We start from the raw sequence: 19,808 nt of genomic DNA on the forward strand, positions 1-19,808 counted from the left end.
ATTCCGTCCACAGCGTTGCCACGATCATGACGTCGGCTGCTTCGGCCGCGGACAGATGGCGGGACTTATACATAGGGTATATTCCCCACTGTTACAGCAGCTACAACACGGACGACCCCACATTCACTTAAGCCTCGCGTACACCGGTTAACGAACGGCGAAACCGTTGGTTAGATTGGTGCGCCATGGCAGAAGCCTTGCGGCAAGTAAAACAATGGTAATGCTGTGCCATCTCTTAGGTGAGAGCAGAGACTTGGGAAGTGCCTGCCCTCCGCGTCCTCCTATTGGCCGGCATCCAAGAGGCAGAGCCTCGCTCGCTCTTGGTCAGCAATCGCAAGGATAGTCCAGTGCCTCCCTTGCTCTTGGAACAACGGTAACGCTGTGCCATCCCTTAGGTGAGAGCAAGGACTTGGGAAGTGCCTGCCCTCCGCGTCCTCCTATTGGCCGGCATCCAAGAGGCAGAGCCTCGCTCGCTCTTGGTCAGCAATCGCAAGGATAGTCCAGTGCCTCCCTCGCTCTTGGAACAACGGTAACGCCGTGCCATCTCTTAGGTGAGAGCAGGGACTTGGGAAGTGCCCGCCCTCCTATTGGCCAGCATCCAAGAGGCAGAGCCTCGCTCGCTCTTGGTCAGCACTCGCAAGGATAGTCCAGTGCCTCCCTCGCTCTTGGAACAACGGCAACGCTGTGCCATCTCTTAGGTGAGAGCAGGGACTTGGGAAGTGCCTGCCCTCCGCGTCCTCCTATTGGCCGGCATTCAAGAGGCAGAGCTTCGCTCGCTCTTGGTCAGCTATCGCAAGGATAGTCCATTGCCTCCCTCGCTCTTGGAACAACGGTAACGCTGTGCCATCTCTTAGGTGAGAGCAGGGACTTGGGAAGTGCCTGCCCTCCGCGTCCTCCTATTGGCCGGCATCCAAGAGGCAGAGCCTCGCTCGCTCTTGGTCAGCAATCGCAAGGATAGTCCAGTGCCTCCCTCGCTCTTGGAACAACGGTAACGCTGTGCCATCTCTTAGGTGAGAGCAGGGACTTGGGAAGTGCCTGCCCTCCGCGTCCTCTCATTGGCCGGCATCCAAGAGGCAGAGCCTCTCTCGCTCTTGGTCAGCAAACGCAAGGATAGTCAACACTTAAAACATCCGAAAGTACGAAGCTGCGACAAAAGAAAGGTCCATTTCCATAATGAGTATTAAGCCTTGCTTTCACCAGCGGCACGGAAATACACAAGAGAAAAGTTGGATGGAGCGAACATAGATTGTTCGAGCCCACGCAGTTTACGCGTCTGTAATGATTTCCAGTGTTATGGATTTCAAGCAAGAGCACAGTTGAAAAGTAATCTGAAAGGCTCCTCAAATGGAAAGTAAGCATAAACATTGCAAAGCTTCATGTTCGCACCGCCCTGTAATTCTAATCTAATCTATCTTCATGTTCCGAGCTGCCGAAAGTCAAACGTGCAAATGTGCATACACAACATACATCAACCTTGTCAACACACTTGGTTCTACAATTGCAAGCAATCAACAATGCTTTATTAGGCAAATCTCTGTGCTGCGATTAGTGACAGTTTCCACATGAACGTTCTGGTGCATTACACATTCGAGCGTCTTTAGTTTCATGTCGCACGCTCAAGCGGTAGCAGGCAGATTCTTGGAGTATTCCTGTAACCCAACAAAACATGGGTATTTATTGTGTGCTCGGCATCTTCCATCCACCGAAGCCTTTCGCTAATTCTTTGGCAACAGCAACGCAAAGTCGATCCTGGTTCTTAGCTGCCACCACCTGAACCGCGATTGGAAGTCCTTCGTTGCTTGTTGCAACAGGCACAGCTGTCACCGGCATGCCAAGCACATTGAAGAGACAATAAAAGCTGGTGAAATAACCCAGCCTGGTAAGCCACTCATGGTGATAGGGTGCAGGTGCAGAGTTAGCAGGGATGATCAAGACACCGTCATCACGCAGGATGTCCTCTAGCTTTTCGCCGATTGATCTTTCCTTCGCTTCGTACTTTTGAACACGTCTCTTGTCTTCGAAATATCGTCGATTCTCACGGTATGCGTACATAACCGATGCCAAATTATGCTTCGATCTACCGAAGACTGTCAACAGGAATTCCTTTGCTGGATGCAAGCGACCTTTTCCTGCTTTGAAGCTGCCAGCGATAGGAGGGCAACGAGACGCTTTTGCCATCCAGATAGTGAATGCGTGCTGCATTTCAGGGAGGCTGAGTCGACATGATTTGGATCCCGTTGCCTCTTCAAGGTAGGCAACAGCCTGAAAGACGACGCGTAGACTTAAGTAAAATTGCGTCTTATCCGCGAGGAAGTCGAAACTATACTCGTGTTCAACTTAAGAAGGAAAAGGAATCTAGTCCTTCAACTACGTACGCCGCTGGAGGTAAGGAGAAGCAATAGCGCACCACGAGAAATACTGCAGCGCCACCACTGACCACTAGTGTCATGTGGCCAGTCTTGACAGTCAATGCGAAAGCAGAGTGAACATGATGGGTTACATTAACTGGCGGAGGAACGAGTTGGGCTTCTCTGTGTCCAGCCATCCTATCTGCTGCGCAGTAATATTCCTTATTTCTTTTCCTTCTTAAGTCGAATACAACTATACTTTGAAATGAGTTTTTCTGTCGTTCTTTATTACAAGACGCTTGACGTTTTGTTCACACCGTGCAGCTCTTGCAGGTCATAAACATGAAGGCAGTCCTGAAGCAAACTGCGCATTGTGATTAGGGTTTCTCTTTTCTAGTCGTATACAGGGTGTGCCATGAAAGGAAGTCACTAAATTCATCAAAATACGTTTTACTTCAAATAATTATAAAGCTAGGTAGAATATACTCATACAGTGTTTTGTCACAGATTGAGACAATTAGCATTCGTGTCAGGTATTAAGCTAATTCACACAATTAAACTCGAAAAATTTCCAAACAAATGCAGCATTTTGCAGATTTCGACAAAAAATTGACAGCTGACAATCACTCGGTGGACAGACACAACCAGACACAGACAGCACAGCGCTGTGACCCGCACAATGCTAGGTGTTAAAATGGTGGTACAAAACTAGTCAACGTCACGCCGAAATGTCGTCTCGCTCTGTACCACCATTCTTGCCTCCAGAATTGAATAATTCAAACACCCCATTAACATGTAACTCATTACTCATACCCATGGCCATTAATGCCATCTCCTCCTTAATTGTGTAATATGCAGGGTATTTCTTTTTAGCTGCAACACATTTTTATAATAAGGGGAGCTGCCTTAAAACGTTTTTACTTTTGTCATTGGATTAGTCGATGGGGCTACTAGTAGGAAACAGTTTTTTTTCAATCAAGGGATAAATTAACAGAGATATTTTCATTCAAAGTCGGTCATTAAAAAGTTGATTGAAATACATCTGCTAATTAGACCCGTAAATAAGAAAAAGTATGGTTTCCGAGTAGCACCCACATCGGGTAATCCAATGACAAAGTTAAACGCCTTAAGGCAACTCCCCTTTTTATGAAAATGTGTTCCAGATAAAAAGAAACACGCTGTATAACACACTTTCAGAGTCACTTCTAAAGAAAAGCTTTTTACGCGGCCCTCCCAAAGTGCACGAGTAAATTGACAGAGAAACGTAATCAGGCTCACCTTGTGGACAGTTGAAGTAACCTCCGGTCTTACGCGGCTTATGAACTTGGCGCCGTCGTCCGGAATGTAATGCAGCCGTACCTTCTTCAGGTTCACCTGCTCATAAAATGTCGTTTGAGTAAATGCATGAAAATTACCAACAGTTGTTGAACAGGTGTTGAAGGAACAAAATAACGGCATTGAGGTTTGCTCGAATTTGCGCTTAAGTCACAAAGCAGTCTCATACAGTAACTGACAAAGTGGCGTAGATGCAGTTTAGCTGGTGGATGAATTTCATAATGTCAAAGCCTGAATCTGGGCACACAGAGGGAGGAAACAACATACGACTCAGTAACTTCCTCATAAAGCGACTCGGGGGTGGGGAGGGGGGGGGGGGTAGCCTCTCAGGGGACGGGGCTGTGTGTTTGCAGGGGCACGTTCATGGGTAAATGTATTGGCAACCAAGCTGTATTGGGCAATCTCCGAAATTTAAGGGGAGGGGAGGTGTTGAGAAAAACCAGGGCGCGTGTATGTAAGTCCTTGCTCGCATATTACACTCTCGTGACAGAACCGTTAACAGAATGATATTCATTATCACTCACGATTTTTGAAAAACGTGGCGCACCTGAGAGATTCATACCTTACCATACCATACGTTACATAATTCATGTAAAAGATAGTGCAAACACCGGTCATGTGCAATACTGCAACGGCACTGGAACAATACAGACAGCATAACTTTGAAAAGGGTTTCAGAATCAGTTCTGGTTCCATAATCAGAATTCTAGTTCGACTCTCGCAACTCGGAGTTACTCTAAGCGGGCGAGAAATAGGCAGAGTAGGGGGGGAATGGAGTCATAACTTTGCGTTGAAAAATACCCAGAGTTAACCCAGGGAACAACACTTTTTTTTTATTCAGTGTTGGCACCGCGAAGCAACTGTGGCTATGAGCGGCGTACACATATGGACAGATGGGGAAAGGACAGCAGTAAGGGTTGAGGACAGGGGGTTTGTAATTGTCCTGGGTCGATTTCAGGGGGAACTGTGCCGACATTCGACTGACGGAAAGCCCCGGCAAAACCTCAGACAGCAAAGCCGGTGGTAGGACTCCAACCCACCACCTCCCAGTCTTCAGCACGACCTTGGCTACCACCAACGAGCGGGACACCCTAACCCGCTCGGCCATGCCGCTGGTCTCCTCTACTCTACTATACTCTGCTCTGCTCTGCTCTGCTCCTAAGCAGGATAAGCTGGGGTTATGACGTCACACACATGAGTGTCTGGCTTTGTTGCCTGCTATTACTGAAGTCCCTAGATTGGGAAAGGTAGCGACATCCCTTGATCTTGCCGCCACGACATTAGAGCGTTAATGGCAGCCGCATGATGCAAACCCATGCTGTGGCCGCCATGAAAGTTCCAAGGTTGCAGCGGGAAAGGGAAGATGTCATATGACAGTTGGCCCTTTTCTCGTCCGCCTTGACAGAGTTTTGAAATTGTTATGTTTAGAGTTATAGGAAATTGTTCCAGAGTTCTCTGTGTGGCCTACCTAAAAGATTTCTACCTAGACAAAAGACTGGACCAGAACCGTAGCGCAGTTTCAAAACGTGCACAGCGTGACCGCGTCAGCATTAAATATGGTATGATTTTTTATTCAACTGGACAGTAATCATTTAGGAATAAACGCAAGCCAGGTTACACAGAACGTGGTTCCTATTCATATGCTCTTGTCTCCCTTCAAATCTGCGTACGCGGTGGAGGGAAGAGCCGGTCGTTCACATATTGGAGAAGGGCCCATTGATAACACGGTCCGCCCCCGAGTGAGCCGTTCCTTTGATTACGCAGCCTTATGAAACAGTCGTTGGGGTAGTATCCTTTGCGGTGCTATTCCCGGGAAGATGTTTTTTAAAATCTTATTTATAGTGTATATTTACTTGGCACTGCCCCGATATTCCCGGGTGCAAAATTACTTTTGTTTTCGTTCCTTCTGTGATAGTGCCGCGAAGCAACTGTGGCTATGAGCTGCGTACAGACGTGGACAGCCCTTTCTTTAAATTGGCGCTGCTCATCGAGTAATTAAAGTCTCGTAGATCTTGAGAACCTAAAAGTTTTTGTTTTTCTCACGTTACCTTTCATCTGCCACTTACTACACCAGTTATGAATAATATTTAAGTCGTACTGCAATGGCCCAAGGAGTGGCCCGAGAACCGACCCCTCAGGCACTCCTGATATGGCCTTGGAATGACCTGATAATAATTCCCCCCCACTTTACACACTGCGTCCTATTTCGAAGAACTGAGCTTTACTGCGCTACTACCAATTTATTACGCTATAGAGTGTAGATTGACAGCATTAAAATGGCCGTAAACAGGTAAACAAGGTGCGCATTTCTCGGTGTTATATTATTGCAACTTAGGCAGTGAAAGATCATTGCAATTAGTAGCGCTGAAAACCAAAAGGCGCTTGCATACGGATGAAATATTCACTGCACTCTTTTGCTTTTTAGCTCGGCCCTGCGCTCTAACTTTACGTCATTTTGACATTCAAAGGTTCTACGTACGATTTTATTTCACATGTGGAAATGGCCTAAACGAATGTGAGTCTTATTCTATTCAAAATTGAAACAGTTACAGCCTCAAAGTGGAAAAGAAATACATTCAATTTACATATCACACGCTCACTACGTTTTCTGCGCAGTAGCACACAGAACACTGCGAGCGTGAATGAATATCCGGCGCTACAGTTCCGGAATCTTAGCGAATTCAGCTGGTCGTTTGAGTGCAGGCCAGTGTCGTGCGCCGGTGTAGGGCACATGCAGGAAAATCGCGCCAGTGCAGCTTACACCGATCCGCCCAGCCGATCATGCTAGACAGTGCCAGTGTCGGCCCAAAATGCGAAACTGCGTTCAATCACCGTTGCGCCGCACTGGCAATACGGCAGCGGGATGACTCATGCAGCTGATGTGCAAGATGGAGCCGCACGACAACCGCTTTAATAACCGCTTTAAACATAAAATACGCGACAGTGCGAGAATCCAGATTCACAACCGACATTCATAACCACGAACCACATTGGTACCTCATCGTCCGCGTAGCACGAAACAGTGTCCTTAACGTATAGTTGTCCACATTCGGATGCTTCGCCTGTGACCATTCTCATCCCATACAAAGAATAAGAAGAAGACGAAAAAAATATGTCGAACCCCTCAGCATAAAGCAAGGTGTAATTGCTGCTACTGCTTAAGCTGTCCGCTCGACGAACTTGACTCATCCAAAGCATCCATCCTATGTAGTAGGTCTGCCGGTTCCATGGCGGCCATGTTGAACAAGTGTAAAAAGGAGGGTGAGAAGGAGCCGAAAGCGGAACTCGAGAGCTCGTCTTCTGGTCCACGTGGCCGATATTCTCGGTGTGGCCTAACCTGCACGGATTCAGTGCTAGTGAGCGCACGCGAACGTCCAGTGGAACATGTTGCCCTGAAACGACCAGTAGAAAACGCACGCTCGAGCCAGTGCAACTTCTTCTGCACGAAAACGGCCAGCTGAATTCCCTGTTAGGTAGGTGTGCGATGGGTCATCTTCGTCATTTTCAAATCGTTCCGACGACTGGGATGCCGTACTTTGGTTCGAGCCACGCGACATCGCGTCACCCTCTCGCGTGGCACAGTGGTTAGCTTGCTGGGCATTTCGCGTCATAACTTGAAGGCATCCGGGGTCGAAACGCGTCATATCATAGCCGCCCAATTGTTGACGTTTGTGCCAGCGATGTTGGATTTGTCATGACGCTGAATTTCGGAACCACGGAGCGCAAACTGTAGTTCCACACAAACAAACTGAGCACTCCGCCTCACAGCTGATAATGAAGCCTGTTTATTGGCTGGTAATTTGAAACGTCATGTTCGGAGCTCATCCTCAGATTGGACGGCAAAAGGCTACGTAGCCTTGCGCCATATGCGTTGCGGAGAGAGGCGCGCTGGATATCCATCTTCTTCTGGCTATCTTCTGTGTGTGGCAATCTTCTGTGTGTGGCAATCTTCTGTGTGTCATCCTGGCCTGTTCTATGGTACCCGTTCTGACAAAAAATTCATTTTTGTTTTCAGAGAAGCGCAATGAGGGACACGATCAAATGCTCTTGCAAAATCAGTGAAAATATCATCTACCTGCTCATGTCTATTAAAATAAGCGGAAATGTCTTACAAATTCGAGAAGTCGTGTTTCACAATTTGAATTTTGGTAAATTAAAAACATAGATAGATAGATAGATATTAGGAAGCATCCGTGCTCCTACCGGGGCCTTAATAAATAGTTAGCTCAACCCTGCCACGTCGTTCTTAATGATGCAACCAGGACTACTACTGAAACGTGAAATATTTATGCTGTTCTTAATGTTGCAATTACGGTGTGCCCTTTTAGCAATAAACATGATTCATGTTCTCAGTGGGTTTTTAAATGAAACCATTGAAAAGGACGCACTATCACTCCTCTCTTCATGGGTCATGTATTGCATGAAAAGCAGTGAAAGCACATACCTCGACATCTAGACGAAGTCGATCCGAGTTCTGGCTTCCAGCCATAGCTTTCAGCATCGGTAGTAGATCATCCACGTACCGCACCATTGGCCCTGCTGTGTTCATCTCGGCGAGAGCGTCGGGGAGCTTGGGGTCGATGCCATCCAGCGACACTATTCCTGAAAAGGAGATGAGAGAAACTTTCAGAGAGTTTCATGTTCTGTCTCTGCGCAGGTCATATTAGAGTCAGTGCAACACAAGTCACACCCGTAGCACACTGTGTTTCACAACATGACGTGGGCTTTGTCAATGCTCACCAGCCTTGCCTGCGTGCACGTTGAACATATATGTATGGGACAAGAGAGACTGCAGAATCGTAAAAGGTCGTGCAAAAGGCAGTACTTTCTTGCAGGCTGCCAGGCAATTAGTAGGTCATTGACATAGCAGCATCCACAGCTTGCCTTCGTTTGTGACGCTGGGTCACGTGGGGCACAGGCCTGATGCTATCTAGGAGGTGTTGCCTGAGCACTCTTTCAATAATGTCACGCACCGGCTCGACAAGCTGCCAAACATTTTCAATCCGGGATCTTTTCTCCTCTTCGCTCTTTCGCTGACACGAGGGACACAACAGCGCATGCGCAACTTTGAACAACAGTTTAATGAACCAAGCTGCGGGTTTTAAACACTCCCTTAAAAAAGGCACGATGACACTGGCTATCTTACTCGGTCCCCATTCTTCAGCCCACAAATTGGGCCGTCACCAGAGCGCTCCTCCGCTTCTCTCCGCCGAGAACACTGTTTTCCTTCCCTTTACTCGGAAGAAAATGTCACAGTTTCATTTAAGATTTCATGACCAGGCGATAATGAGCGTGTCCTATCACCGGTTCTTGGGATCAGTTATTGATGCACAGCTCTCATGGGCTGCCAACATCAATCATATCAAGGACAAAGCCAACGCACGAGTCAACATTATACGTCGTATAATGGGCTTCCGCTGGGGAATGACGAGGAGTGCCCTACTCTCCGTACATAGTGCACTGATACGGCAGATGCCGGCCTACCATCTACCAGTCTTACATGGGATATGCGACTCATCTGAGAAGATGCTGCAAAGCATATTAGCCAAAAGCCTCAAGGTATGCCTAGGTGTGCCTCGTGCCGCCACTAATGTACTAGTTATTGCAGAGGCCAGAGAACTTCCCATAGGAATTTTGTGTGTGCAAGAAACAGTGCGACATTACATCAGTCTCTGCACACGGCATCACAAACATCCACTAGCACGCAAGGTTATGCGTTGAAACTCTCGTTTCCTGACAGCGATTGCTCCACATCATAGAGCTTTGCCAAAAGCAATACCTCCACAATCGACCCAGCATCCCCCTTGGACATTTTTGGTACCTCAAATTTGCGTAACTGTGCCCGGTGTGCACCGAAGGTCAGCTCTACCATCCGTTGCGCTGAGACAGTACTGTCTGTCAATGATGGAAAAGAACCACAGCAGGACAGCTATTTTCACCGATGGATCGACGACTGCAGCTGCGTCGGCGTCTGGCTCTGTTGTCCCCGAGCACAATACGGAAGTAATGACACATCTATCCCACAGATCATCCTCAACAACAGCAGAACTAGTCGCCATACTACTTGCTCTTCGATATGTGGTTGCATAGCGGTCTGCAGCGCAATGGATCATATACAGCGATTCAAAGGCTGGACTACAAGCAATAATATCATTCCTGCGTAATGTGTGTATGGTACCCGTAGTGCACGACATTCTGACAGTGTACATGCAATCCAGGGATGCTGGCCATGACATCATACTTCAACGGATTCCTGGACACGCAGGCATACGGAGGAATGCAGCGGCTGATGAAGTAGCAGATATAGCACATCTGTCCTCATCAAAGCATCTGGTGCCGTAGTCCAAAGCCGATGTGCAAGACATATTGAGGTATCTTACTAAGACTATGACTAGGCAGCAATGGCTACAAGGTGACGCGAATTCCTCGCTGCTCCATCAAGTTGACCCGGAACTGAAATTTAGAGTTCCGTCCACGTTACCTCGGTCTATCCAGACGCTCTTGCACAGGTTCCGTCTGAACGTGCCATACGGGTGCCAATTTCTCTATAAAATTGGGAAGGCAGATTCAGCGAACTGTACACTTTGTGCAACCGTGGAGGACACTGAGCACATTCTCGTGCGCTCCTCTAGATACACAACTCAAAGGCCTATATGAAATCTGCTTTCGACACACTGGACAACCGCACCTTTGACCTCGTAAGGGTGCTGGGTCCTTGGCCATCTGACAAGAGGGATACTGCATTGTCAGCGCTTGTGACATTTATTCGGAGGTGTGCGCTGGAGTCAGTCTATTAGGACCATGGAATTCACTATGCGGTAATTCATCACGTGAACCGGTAATCTTGGGTTTTGGCCTTGGGCCGATAGTTATCACAAAAGCAGAGGGGGTTCTGTATTATATTTATTTTTCATTGGGGGGTATTTATGGGAGTAGCCGAATTTGTCGGATGACGAATTCAACCTCTCCCTAGTATTTTCAACATCAACATTCTCCACGCTTCGAACCTTATCAACGCCCTCTGATTGTGTGACCGTGTGTGTGATTTTTCAGTTTTAGATTTGTGTTATTCCTTTTCCTTTCTTCTTTTCCTTTTCTTTTCTTTCCTTCCCTGTTTTGGAAAAGCAAGCCGACCTCCGTCTGGCTGACCTTTCCTTTCTTTTTTCTTAATAAACATATCCCCCTCCCCCCCTGTCACATGAACAGTCTTCAGTTATAACTGAACACAACGGCTAGGGGTCATTGGGCCCAATACTGTAGAAGTGTATGTGTGTGTGTGTGTGTGTGTGTGTGTGTGTTTTTTCGCGCGGAATTATTTTTCGCGTTTTTCGCGCACTCCTCCAAAATCGCGAATTTAAGTTCCCGCGAATAACCCTGGCCACATGAGGGCGAAAATCGTTCGACGTCCGACGCTGTACCGTGACTACCTTGATCCTTTCTACTCCATGCAGTGTAGGCAGTTTAAGCGAGCTGCAAAAGATTGTTTTATCCCATCAGTCTAGATGTAAGGAAATGAAATCGATCACTCTTTTGTTACTCCTACAAACCCGTTGCACTGAACATACAGTATACCAGTATGCCACGAAGCCACAACATGCCTTTTCCCGCATTCTCAAAACCAGCTTGTATGATAGTACCACATCTCAACCGAACTGTTCAGTACCCCGAGTGATAATGAATGAGAACTGCTCAAATGAACTGGCAGACCAGCACACGGCCAGTACTATGGCCTCCTGCAGGGTCCCTAAAGGCCATTGTACAGGCCCTTTCCTCCCATGTCTGTGAGGAGAAGAAAGGAATTGACCTAGAATGCCGCTATCCATGTGAACAACGGATATTTTAGTACGTGCCGAAATATGCCTGAGTATTGACGGCGGCACGATATGCAAGAGCAAAACACTCGCGGAAACCTGTGTCGCGAATTTAAGTTCTCGCGAATCACTCCTCAAACCAGCTCTGTTCGAAAACGCGAAAATATTCTCTACACGGAAAAAACGACCTCTACAGTAGTCTTTGAGAAGTTAATACGTTGAACGCTCGTGACGGTATGTGCATGTTCAATGGTCGTAGGGTTCAATGGTCGTAGGGTTCAATCATCAAATCAGTAAGTATGCCAATTTTTCCGCGGCACTCTGAAACGTCCACAAATGAGTCTTCATTATGAGGGTTATCGGACGCATCAAAAAAATGTGACTACCTGCAGTTGGCTTGTGAGCAAAGATGCCGCAGAACGAAGCTGGACTTCTGAGACTTCCTCCCAGATCTGTCCCAACACCGATGACCGAAGCTGCTGAGGCCAGCAAAGCTGCTTCACCTCCTGAAGGGAAAAATTGAGCCATTATGCCAGATTATCAATCCAACCAGATAATTACATAGTGTGGCTACCATTTTTGCCTCCACTTTCACAAATATTTTCTCGTTTGAGTAGTCTAGTAATGGTCCCGAATGGCAAGCCAACCGCTCTCGTTGTTTAAAACGTGTGGCATCACATTGGTGAGCTTGGATTTGCTAACTTCGTGTCGTTTTCGTAGACCGATGTACTAAAGCTTGAAATTGAAGTTAATACACTGCTATGCCACTAGAAGAGCCTCTACCGTATTGGGTACGTTTCTACAATTGCAACACTTCAGAGAGTCACGTGCTTTGGGGCGTTGGAGACGATTGGACTAGCTACTGATATGATACAGTTCACTTAGAAGTTGGCCCAGGACGCACATTCCCCCAGGTGTCAGTGGTGACGCTACCCACCTCTGTTGGGCCAACAACGGCGAGCCCTTCCACCAGCACGAGCATGGTGGTGGTGGTGGTGGTGGTGGTGGTGAAAGGGGCTGCCGTTGTCTGCCTCACAGTGGTGGGCAACGTGACAACTGACGCCCGAGGGGCAATGTGCGTCTTGGGCAGACTTCTAAGGGAACTGTGCCGACATGTGTCTGAAAGCGTCTGAGGAAAACCCAGGAAAATCCCCAGGCAGGAAAGCCGGCACGGGGATTCGAGCCCGGGTATCTCCCAGTCTCGACGTGACATGGCCAGCACGGTATCCACTGAGCCACGCGAGCTGGTCCAGCACGAGCACGTGGGGGTGGTGGTGCTAGTGAAAGGACTTCCCGTTGTCGACCTCACAGATGTGGGCAACGTCACGACTGACGCACTGGGGGAATGTGCGTCCTGGGCAGACTTCTAAGGGAACTGTGCTGACATATGTCTGAGAACGTCTGAGGAAAACTCAGGAAACACTCCAGAGAACATAGCAGACATCGGCACAGCACGAGCACCCTCACCACCGCTTTGCGGCCAAGATAACCCGCCAGAGGCGAATGTCATGTGCTGCTGAGGCGCGCGTTTTTTGGTTTTGGCTCAGCAAAATTCGGCGATGGATATTTCAGGGCATGTGCTCGTTTAAGGATCTTTTCGAAAGAGAAATGTTCTCAACGTAGATTGTCTCCCGTTCTGCTGTCTCACTATTGCCGGACAGCCACTAACTGAAGAGTTATTTAATGAGGTTATTAGTTATTCATCCAGTGGATACACACTCCTATCGAAAGGATGGCAGCAGGGCCTGATACCTGTGCGCCGATTTATACAGCTTTCATAGGTTTTCATCAAAAAGATAGAAAAAAAACTGACGTGGCACACCTTGTGTGTCACGTCAGTGCTCCTTTAAGAATTTTGTTCATGGTCGCATGATGTAATACGAGGTTTGTCCAAAAAGTGCGTGCAGTACGTTTACAAAACTTTTATTTTACAAATTTTAGGATACATCACTGTGGTCCCCTCCAAAATACTCTCAGTTAGAGATGATGCACTTGTCCCACTTCCGTTGACATTGCTGGAACTACCTTTGAAAGCTATCTTCTGTGAAGCCCTTCAGCAGGGATGTAGTTTCTTTTTTGATTGTCGTCACACCTCCCAGGTGGCGACCTCGCAGCATCATTTTGCATTTTGAGAGTAGGGAAAAGTCGGTGGACGCTAAATCAGGGCAGTAAGGTGGGTGCTCAAGCACTGTAATGGAGTTACGAGCCAAAAACGCACGCACAATTAGTGCTTTGTAGGCGGGGGCGTTGTCCTGGTGCAGAATCCATCACCTCCCCTCCCACAGTTCCAGTCGCACGCGCCGCACATGATCTCTCAAGCGCCTCAAAACTTCTACATATAGAAAGCTGTGTTCATCGCCTGGCCCTCATACGCGAATTCGTGGTGCACAATTCCATGACAGTCAAAGAAATCTAGAAACATGCCCTTGATTTTTTATTTGCTTTTTCGTGATTTTTTTCGGCCTCGGCTCATCATTCTGTTTCCACTCTCTGCTCTGGGACTTCAACTCGATGTCGTACTCTTAGATCCATGACTCGTCGCCTGTAACCACCGTATCCACGAAATCAACATTGTTCTGAGACGATTTCCAGTTCAGGCAACATCCTTCCGTCGAACCAGGGGTTCGCATTCGTTCAGGGGTGATCAGTTTCGGCACAATCTTGGCGCAAACCTTCTTCATTGCCAAATGATCCGTCAAAATCGTGTGGACAGACGATTTTCCCAAACCACTCAACTCTCCTATCATTCTGACAGTCAGTCGATAGTCACTCAACACAAGAGAACGCACGGGCTTGATGTTTTCATTGTCGGTTAAGGTGGAGGAGCATCCCGACTTTGAATCGTGTTTAGTGTCTTTATGGCTTCCCGGAAGACGCTCAACCCACTTGGAAATCGTTCTTTCCTTTAGTGCACCCTTTCCGTATGCCTGCTGCAACATTTTATGAATTTCGGGGCCATTCCTGCCGAGTTTTTCAAGCAACTTTATGTGAATCCGTTGTTCGAGCTATTGGTCTATCTCAATTTTGACAATAAGCAAGAAACATTTCCACAAAACAAGGATGGTCAAAGCCAGGCCTTCTCCTAGACACGCTAGCGAATGTCAAACACGTGTCGAATGTGGAAAGCCGGAGAAGGGCGCCACCTGTTCACCTACTGCCGCTCAGCAAACCCACTGCTCGAACTTTCTGGACAAACCTCGTATATCCATTAATTATTTTCTTGTTACCCTGGACCCTAAAATTGTCCCAGGTGTGACACCCTCACCTCCTCGTTTCCTGTGCTAGCCGTGGAACAACAACGGCCCTGTTTGCATTTGCCCATAAGCAAGGCTACAGCAAGACATTTGAGTTTGATCATGCTACTGATTGTGTCCTTAGGCCGACTGATATTTACAACATTTGACCACCGAAGATCTTAAGCCTCTCATCTTCGTGTAATGCCATGTCAACGCTGGCGGTGTTTGATGTTTGATCGCGCAACAACATTTGAGGTCACAATGCGCCAAAGTCCTGACAAAATCTCAGTAACATAGTAAGTTATATGTTTCGTTTACTATGTAGAGCAATGTGTCCTATCATAGTCGAAAAAAGCTGTAGTTGACATCAGGGATACAGTGACTAATGAAAATCACAAGAGAAACATTGCAACGTATGCGTTTCTGTGCCCTGTTAGCAAGTGTACTTTCATTTCTTTTTTTCCTTTTTGTACACATGCAGGGTGCAATCCGTGGTATGGTGCAGCTGCAGAGCAAAACAGTGAAGTACGGTACAGATACATATCGTTGTTATACAGCGGCACACAAGTTCTAGGGTGAAGCGAAACATCGGGGCAACCCCAGAAGAGGGAGCCGCCAATTCTTCTCTGTCTCTGAGAGACTTCGAGGAAGCTCCTGGAACGCTGGCGCTGCGCACAATGATGCATCACACTAGCTGGAAACCCCCTCTTTTCCTTTTGGTAGCACGTGGTTCATTAGTTAGCAGCTATCGCCTCATAAATACCTCAATTGTAATTCTTGTGGTGTGCGCCGAAAGCTCATCTCAGACGGCAGATGGCTCCATCGCAACCATGGGCGAAGATGCTTTATGGGTTTATGGTAGGATATTCAACGTGGCTCCTCCTCCCCTTCAGATCATGCGACTGTGAGACGAGCAGTGCCTAGTAAAGCGAAGCATAGCACCGGGCATATTTGCTAGGTGAGGCACAGCTGCGGGCACTGAAATGTTACATCGTGTAACGCAGGGTGTCACCCGGACCCCAGCCGTAAACGACTATCCTTGACTTTGCTGACCAAGAGCGAGGGAGGCTCCGCCTCCAAATGGCGCGCCAATAGGAGGACTCGGGAGGCGGAACGCTGCGGCCTCTGCTCTTTCCTAATAGATGGCGCATCGGTAGTGGTCGGCTCGGGATATGTCACTGGGATATGTGAGCCGCTGTCGTCTGCTCCTTCCGGTAGAGCTACGACCTTGAAGCCTCTGCTCTCGTGTAAGAGATGGCGCAACATTGGCGCTCAGTATAGAGTCACTGTACCCGGGGGGAAGAGTATCGCATTCGCTTTCCCCGTGCCGCCGCCTTGCTCATTCGCCGAGGCGCGTCACGTGGTGCGTTTTCCTCATGGAGGAAGGAAACACAGGAGCGGCCCTTCCAACTTTTTGCCATTGGGACGGGCGTGCCAGCTTCGCACTGCATTCTGGGATGCTCCTGTCTACCATGTGACCGGTCACGTGACCCCCAGAGCATGCGCAGGCCAGCTCCCAAAGCAGACGACGGGAGCCGTGATTGTCTTGCAGTTCAGATGTCTGCATTGTGACGAACGCCGCGCGTCCAGCTTTATTTGTGTGTGTTCGGAGGCTTACTCTTGGTTTACCCTTCTACTACAAGACCGGTCAGGGTCCGCAGGACAACCAGGCAGGACTAGAAACATAATTCGCGGCAGCGATGTTTGTGTGACGACGTGGCCGCGTTTTGTGTGTTTGTTGCTGAAGTGGTAAAGCATGCCAGTAATCAAATTTGTACAACGATGGAGGAAATCAATTGAATCTGCAGCTGTAGCACAGCGCCAGCTTGCAAAGGAACGATTCAAGATGACTCTCTCACAGACAGGGGTACGAAACAACCGGTCAAGTACGTGCTTACGAAGGAAACGTTATTCCCGTGACAGAGCTGCTTTCTGTTGAACGACAGCCGCAACCGCGGTAAGAACACGTTAATAAAACGTTGTTTCCGCGGTAGTGCTCACATTTTAAGAGTAAGTGACTTTGGAAAAGCACAAAAGCAGCGCGAGCAACAAAGCGTTGCCAAACTGGCCAAACCGAAACTTTAGAGAGGATCACGTGGTGGACAGGAAGTAATGGTGGTTTTGACAGGAGCGACCGCCAGAGGGGTCCCACGGAAATCTGCTCGAAACGGCCGCTCCTGTGTTTCCTTCCTCCATGGTTTTCCTCCTCTTTGCTTCCAACCTCCCACCGGGTCTACGGGGAACGCAATAGCTGGGACGCATGTGCGCGTACGTGCGCCGCTCTTGTTTTTTTGTTTTTTTTTACGTGAAATGGATCTCAGAGAGCTGAGGAACTACGAACAACCATGTCTGGATTTTGTGCTGCAACAGGACAGAGTCAGGCAAAGCATTTTTCTGCATTCCGACGGGCAAAAGTGACGAGACGCGTAGACCGGCACAGAACCTGCCGGAAGAACTTCGCGCCTACGAATAACACACGTTTGAGCGAGGTAAATTTCGTGGCGTGTTTAGTTTTCATTGCAGAACCTTTGCACACAGTATTGAATAACAGTTCAACTGTGCGAAGAACAGCCTGGCGTATCAAAGTATAGTGCTTGTTGGATCTTGCCATTGCGTTCCTTTTCCTGCGGCGCTAACAAAACGCCACTATCAGGACCACTTCACACGCGACGACTTCGAGGACAAGGAGATTCGAAAGAAGTTGAAGTGGACGGCAGTCCCAAGCAGTTTTGCATACCGGACACATACGAGGCTGAGGAAGGCTCCTATCCCCCGTTCTTCGCACGCAGAGTTCTCCGATGAGTCACCAAAAGACTTGCACACTGAAGTTGATGACAACCTAGTGTAAGATCAAGGGGCAGTGGAGGATGGTAATGCGTCGAAGTATATGTAGATATCCACTATGAAAATTATTGGAACTTATGAAAACTATTCCTAAATATTGAGCTGTAATTGTAAGTGAATCAACTTTGCAGAGGAAGTCAACACCGTCACAAATTTCTGTGACCAGAGCATCGAGGAATATGCACAGGAAAAACCTGCAGACAAGTCACGTGATGGTCCCCTCGACGAGGTCGCAGAAACGAGCAAATGCTGAGACGGAATGTAGTGACTTAAGTTCACGGTCTACTCCTCATGGAAGATCAACTGCTTGCGTTGGATCGGGGGATTGGAAGAACAATCCACAGCACTTTACATGCGCGTAGAAAAAAAGTTGGCATTCACATAGCCATTGAACGTGTGAAATAGAAATTTAATTGCGAAGAGATGAGAATAAAACTGGTGTAGGTTATTTATATCGACATGAAGCTGCACACACGAGCATTATAGTTTTATGTCCACAAAACAAGTGAACTAAAAGAAAAAAAATGATTTATAGAGCGCAAACGAGACTCGACGATGCCTTTTAGAGGCGAACACGCGCCAACATAATACGTCTGTTAGCTACAGAATACAACAAACTATACTGTAGTGACGCTTGTGCCCTGTTTCATTAAGTATTAGCCGAGTCCCACCACAGGAAGTCACAAAATTTTTGGTGCACAGCCGCGAAATCAACGCGATGTAACACTGACTACAGCTATCCTACACGCGATCCGCGGCGGCTGGAAGCAATATGGCTGCCGGAGCAGACGACGCGGAGCGGTTGCGGTACTCTTCCCCCGGTACAGTGACTCTAGCTCAGTAAGGGCACGTGTGGTCGCCATAACTTTGAGCCTCGACCTTGAGACTGGCCGGTAACCTATATTCCGATGACGCGGCGATAGCAAACCATAGTGCGCAGTTTTGACGAATATGCTTCATGGATGTGTCATTACATTACCAAATTTGTGGCCAGTTCGACGTTTCGCCAAGGGCCCGAAACCTCGCCAGTTCCTTTGCGGGATAAAATGAGGCGCTTCATGCATTTCGCGTCATCGGACGTCAGAAAACCTCATAAATTGAACGTCATGGAGACATCCGGTGGCTAGTGATTACTGATTGGTTCCCATGAGGATGAATTCGTTTTCTGAGCGATGATTGGCCGTTTTCAAATTTGTTCGCGAGCGCTCAAACAGGCGACAGCGCGGCGGCTGTGCCGGTTGGAACCGGCGTTCACGGAGTCGCCGGCGTCCGTTTCAGACGGCTCGTGTTGTGTAGCGGTTGGGTTGGAGTATGAGTTGTGATTTCTCCTGTTTAAAAACGCAAGCTGTATCATGTGAGTGCCCTTGAACAGCCACATCTGCCAGGGAAGATGCCTGCGCAACTTTTTGCTCTGCTTCTTGGTGTAGAAACGATTCGAGAGTCCGAACGCCTCGTACCCGATACCTGGTCAACGACTGCCGACAGGTAAGTCATTTGTCATGGCTTGTTGCCTTACAACACCGCATTCACTTCGTGTACTGTTAATGAGTTGCTTAACAGTCAGTAAATCGGGACCGGAATACGCTTTCCGCGGAGCTTTGCAGATACGATGGTAGACTATATTTCTGTTCGTGAAACAATATCATCCAAATGTTATGATTAAACACCCGCTCACGTCGTACCATATAAAGGTATGACGCTAGTGTAAGTCTGACTCTCGGTGATTTCGCTCGACAAGTTTTGTCCGACGTTGAGTTTAGTAGCTGTTCATACGTAGCTCCAAAGCCAAGTTTGTCAGGCTATTCGGCCTGAATTGTGAAGTAGCGCAATAAAAGATATGTTTTGTACTAAGGTCTCTTTATTCTTTCTGTTTGCATTGCAACTTTCACATGCATAGCTGTATGTCTGATACTAATTTTCATCTTGCAGCCACCGAGCTCCAGTCTCCAGTAGCAGTTCGACATCGTCAGGCTTCTTCAAGCAAATTCCGGAGCAATATTGATGTCATGTTGTTTTCGTTACCGTAGACATGCTGTGTACGTCTTGCTTGCATAACCGTATGTCGCACAATAAAATACTTTATGTGACAAAAACAGCCAGGGGCTCCATCCTTTTCCTGTAACTCCCACTGCATTCGAGCAAACCCGAACCAAAAAAAAAAAAAACAATGAAAGGAAGAAAAATGGAACAACAAAAGAAGACGGGAAGCAGAGCAGAGAGGAGGAATGTAGTGA

General features: G+C 47.8%; 1 protein-coding gene across 1 annotated transcript in view; it reads right to left on the bottom strand.

Moving 5' to 3' along the window:
* Positions 1 to 1,503: 1,503 nt before the first annotated feature.
* Positions 1,504 to 19,808, bottom strand: part of LOC135388386 (fatty-acid amide hydrolase 2-like) — an 83,948-nt gene continuing 65,643 nt past the window's right edge. Inside the window, exons 4-7 of the mRNA XM_064617940.1 lie at positions 11,881 to 12,000; positions 8,128 to 8,285; positions 3,627 to 3,722; positions 1,504 to 2,262 (exon numbers count right to left, since the gene is read on the bottom strand). Coding sequence (XP_064474010.1) covers positions 1,675 to 2,262; positions 3,627 to 3,722; positions 8,128 to 8,285; positions 11,881 to 12,000 — 962 coding nt within the window. The 3' untranslated portion in view covers positions 1,504 to 1,674. The remainder of the gene's footprint in view (positions 2,263 to 3,626; positions 3,723 to 8,127; positions 8,286 to 11,880; positions 12,001 to 19,808) is intronic.

The sequence above is a fragment of the Ornithodoros turicata genome, chromosome 3 (assembly GCF_037126465.1).
Source record: "Ornithodoros turicata isolate Travis chromosome 3, ASM3712646v1, whole genome shotgun sequence".
NCBI classification, from domain to species: Eukaryota; Metazoa; Arthropoda; class Arachnida; order Ixodida; family Argasidae; genus Ornithodoros; species Ornithodoros turicata.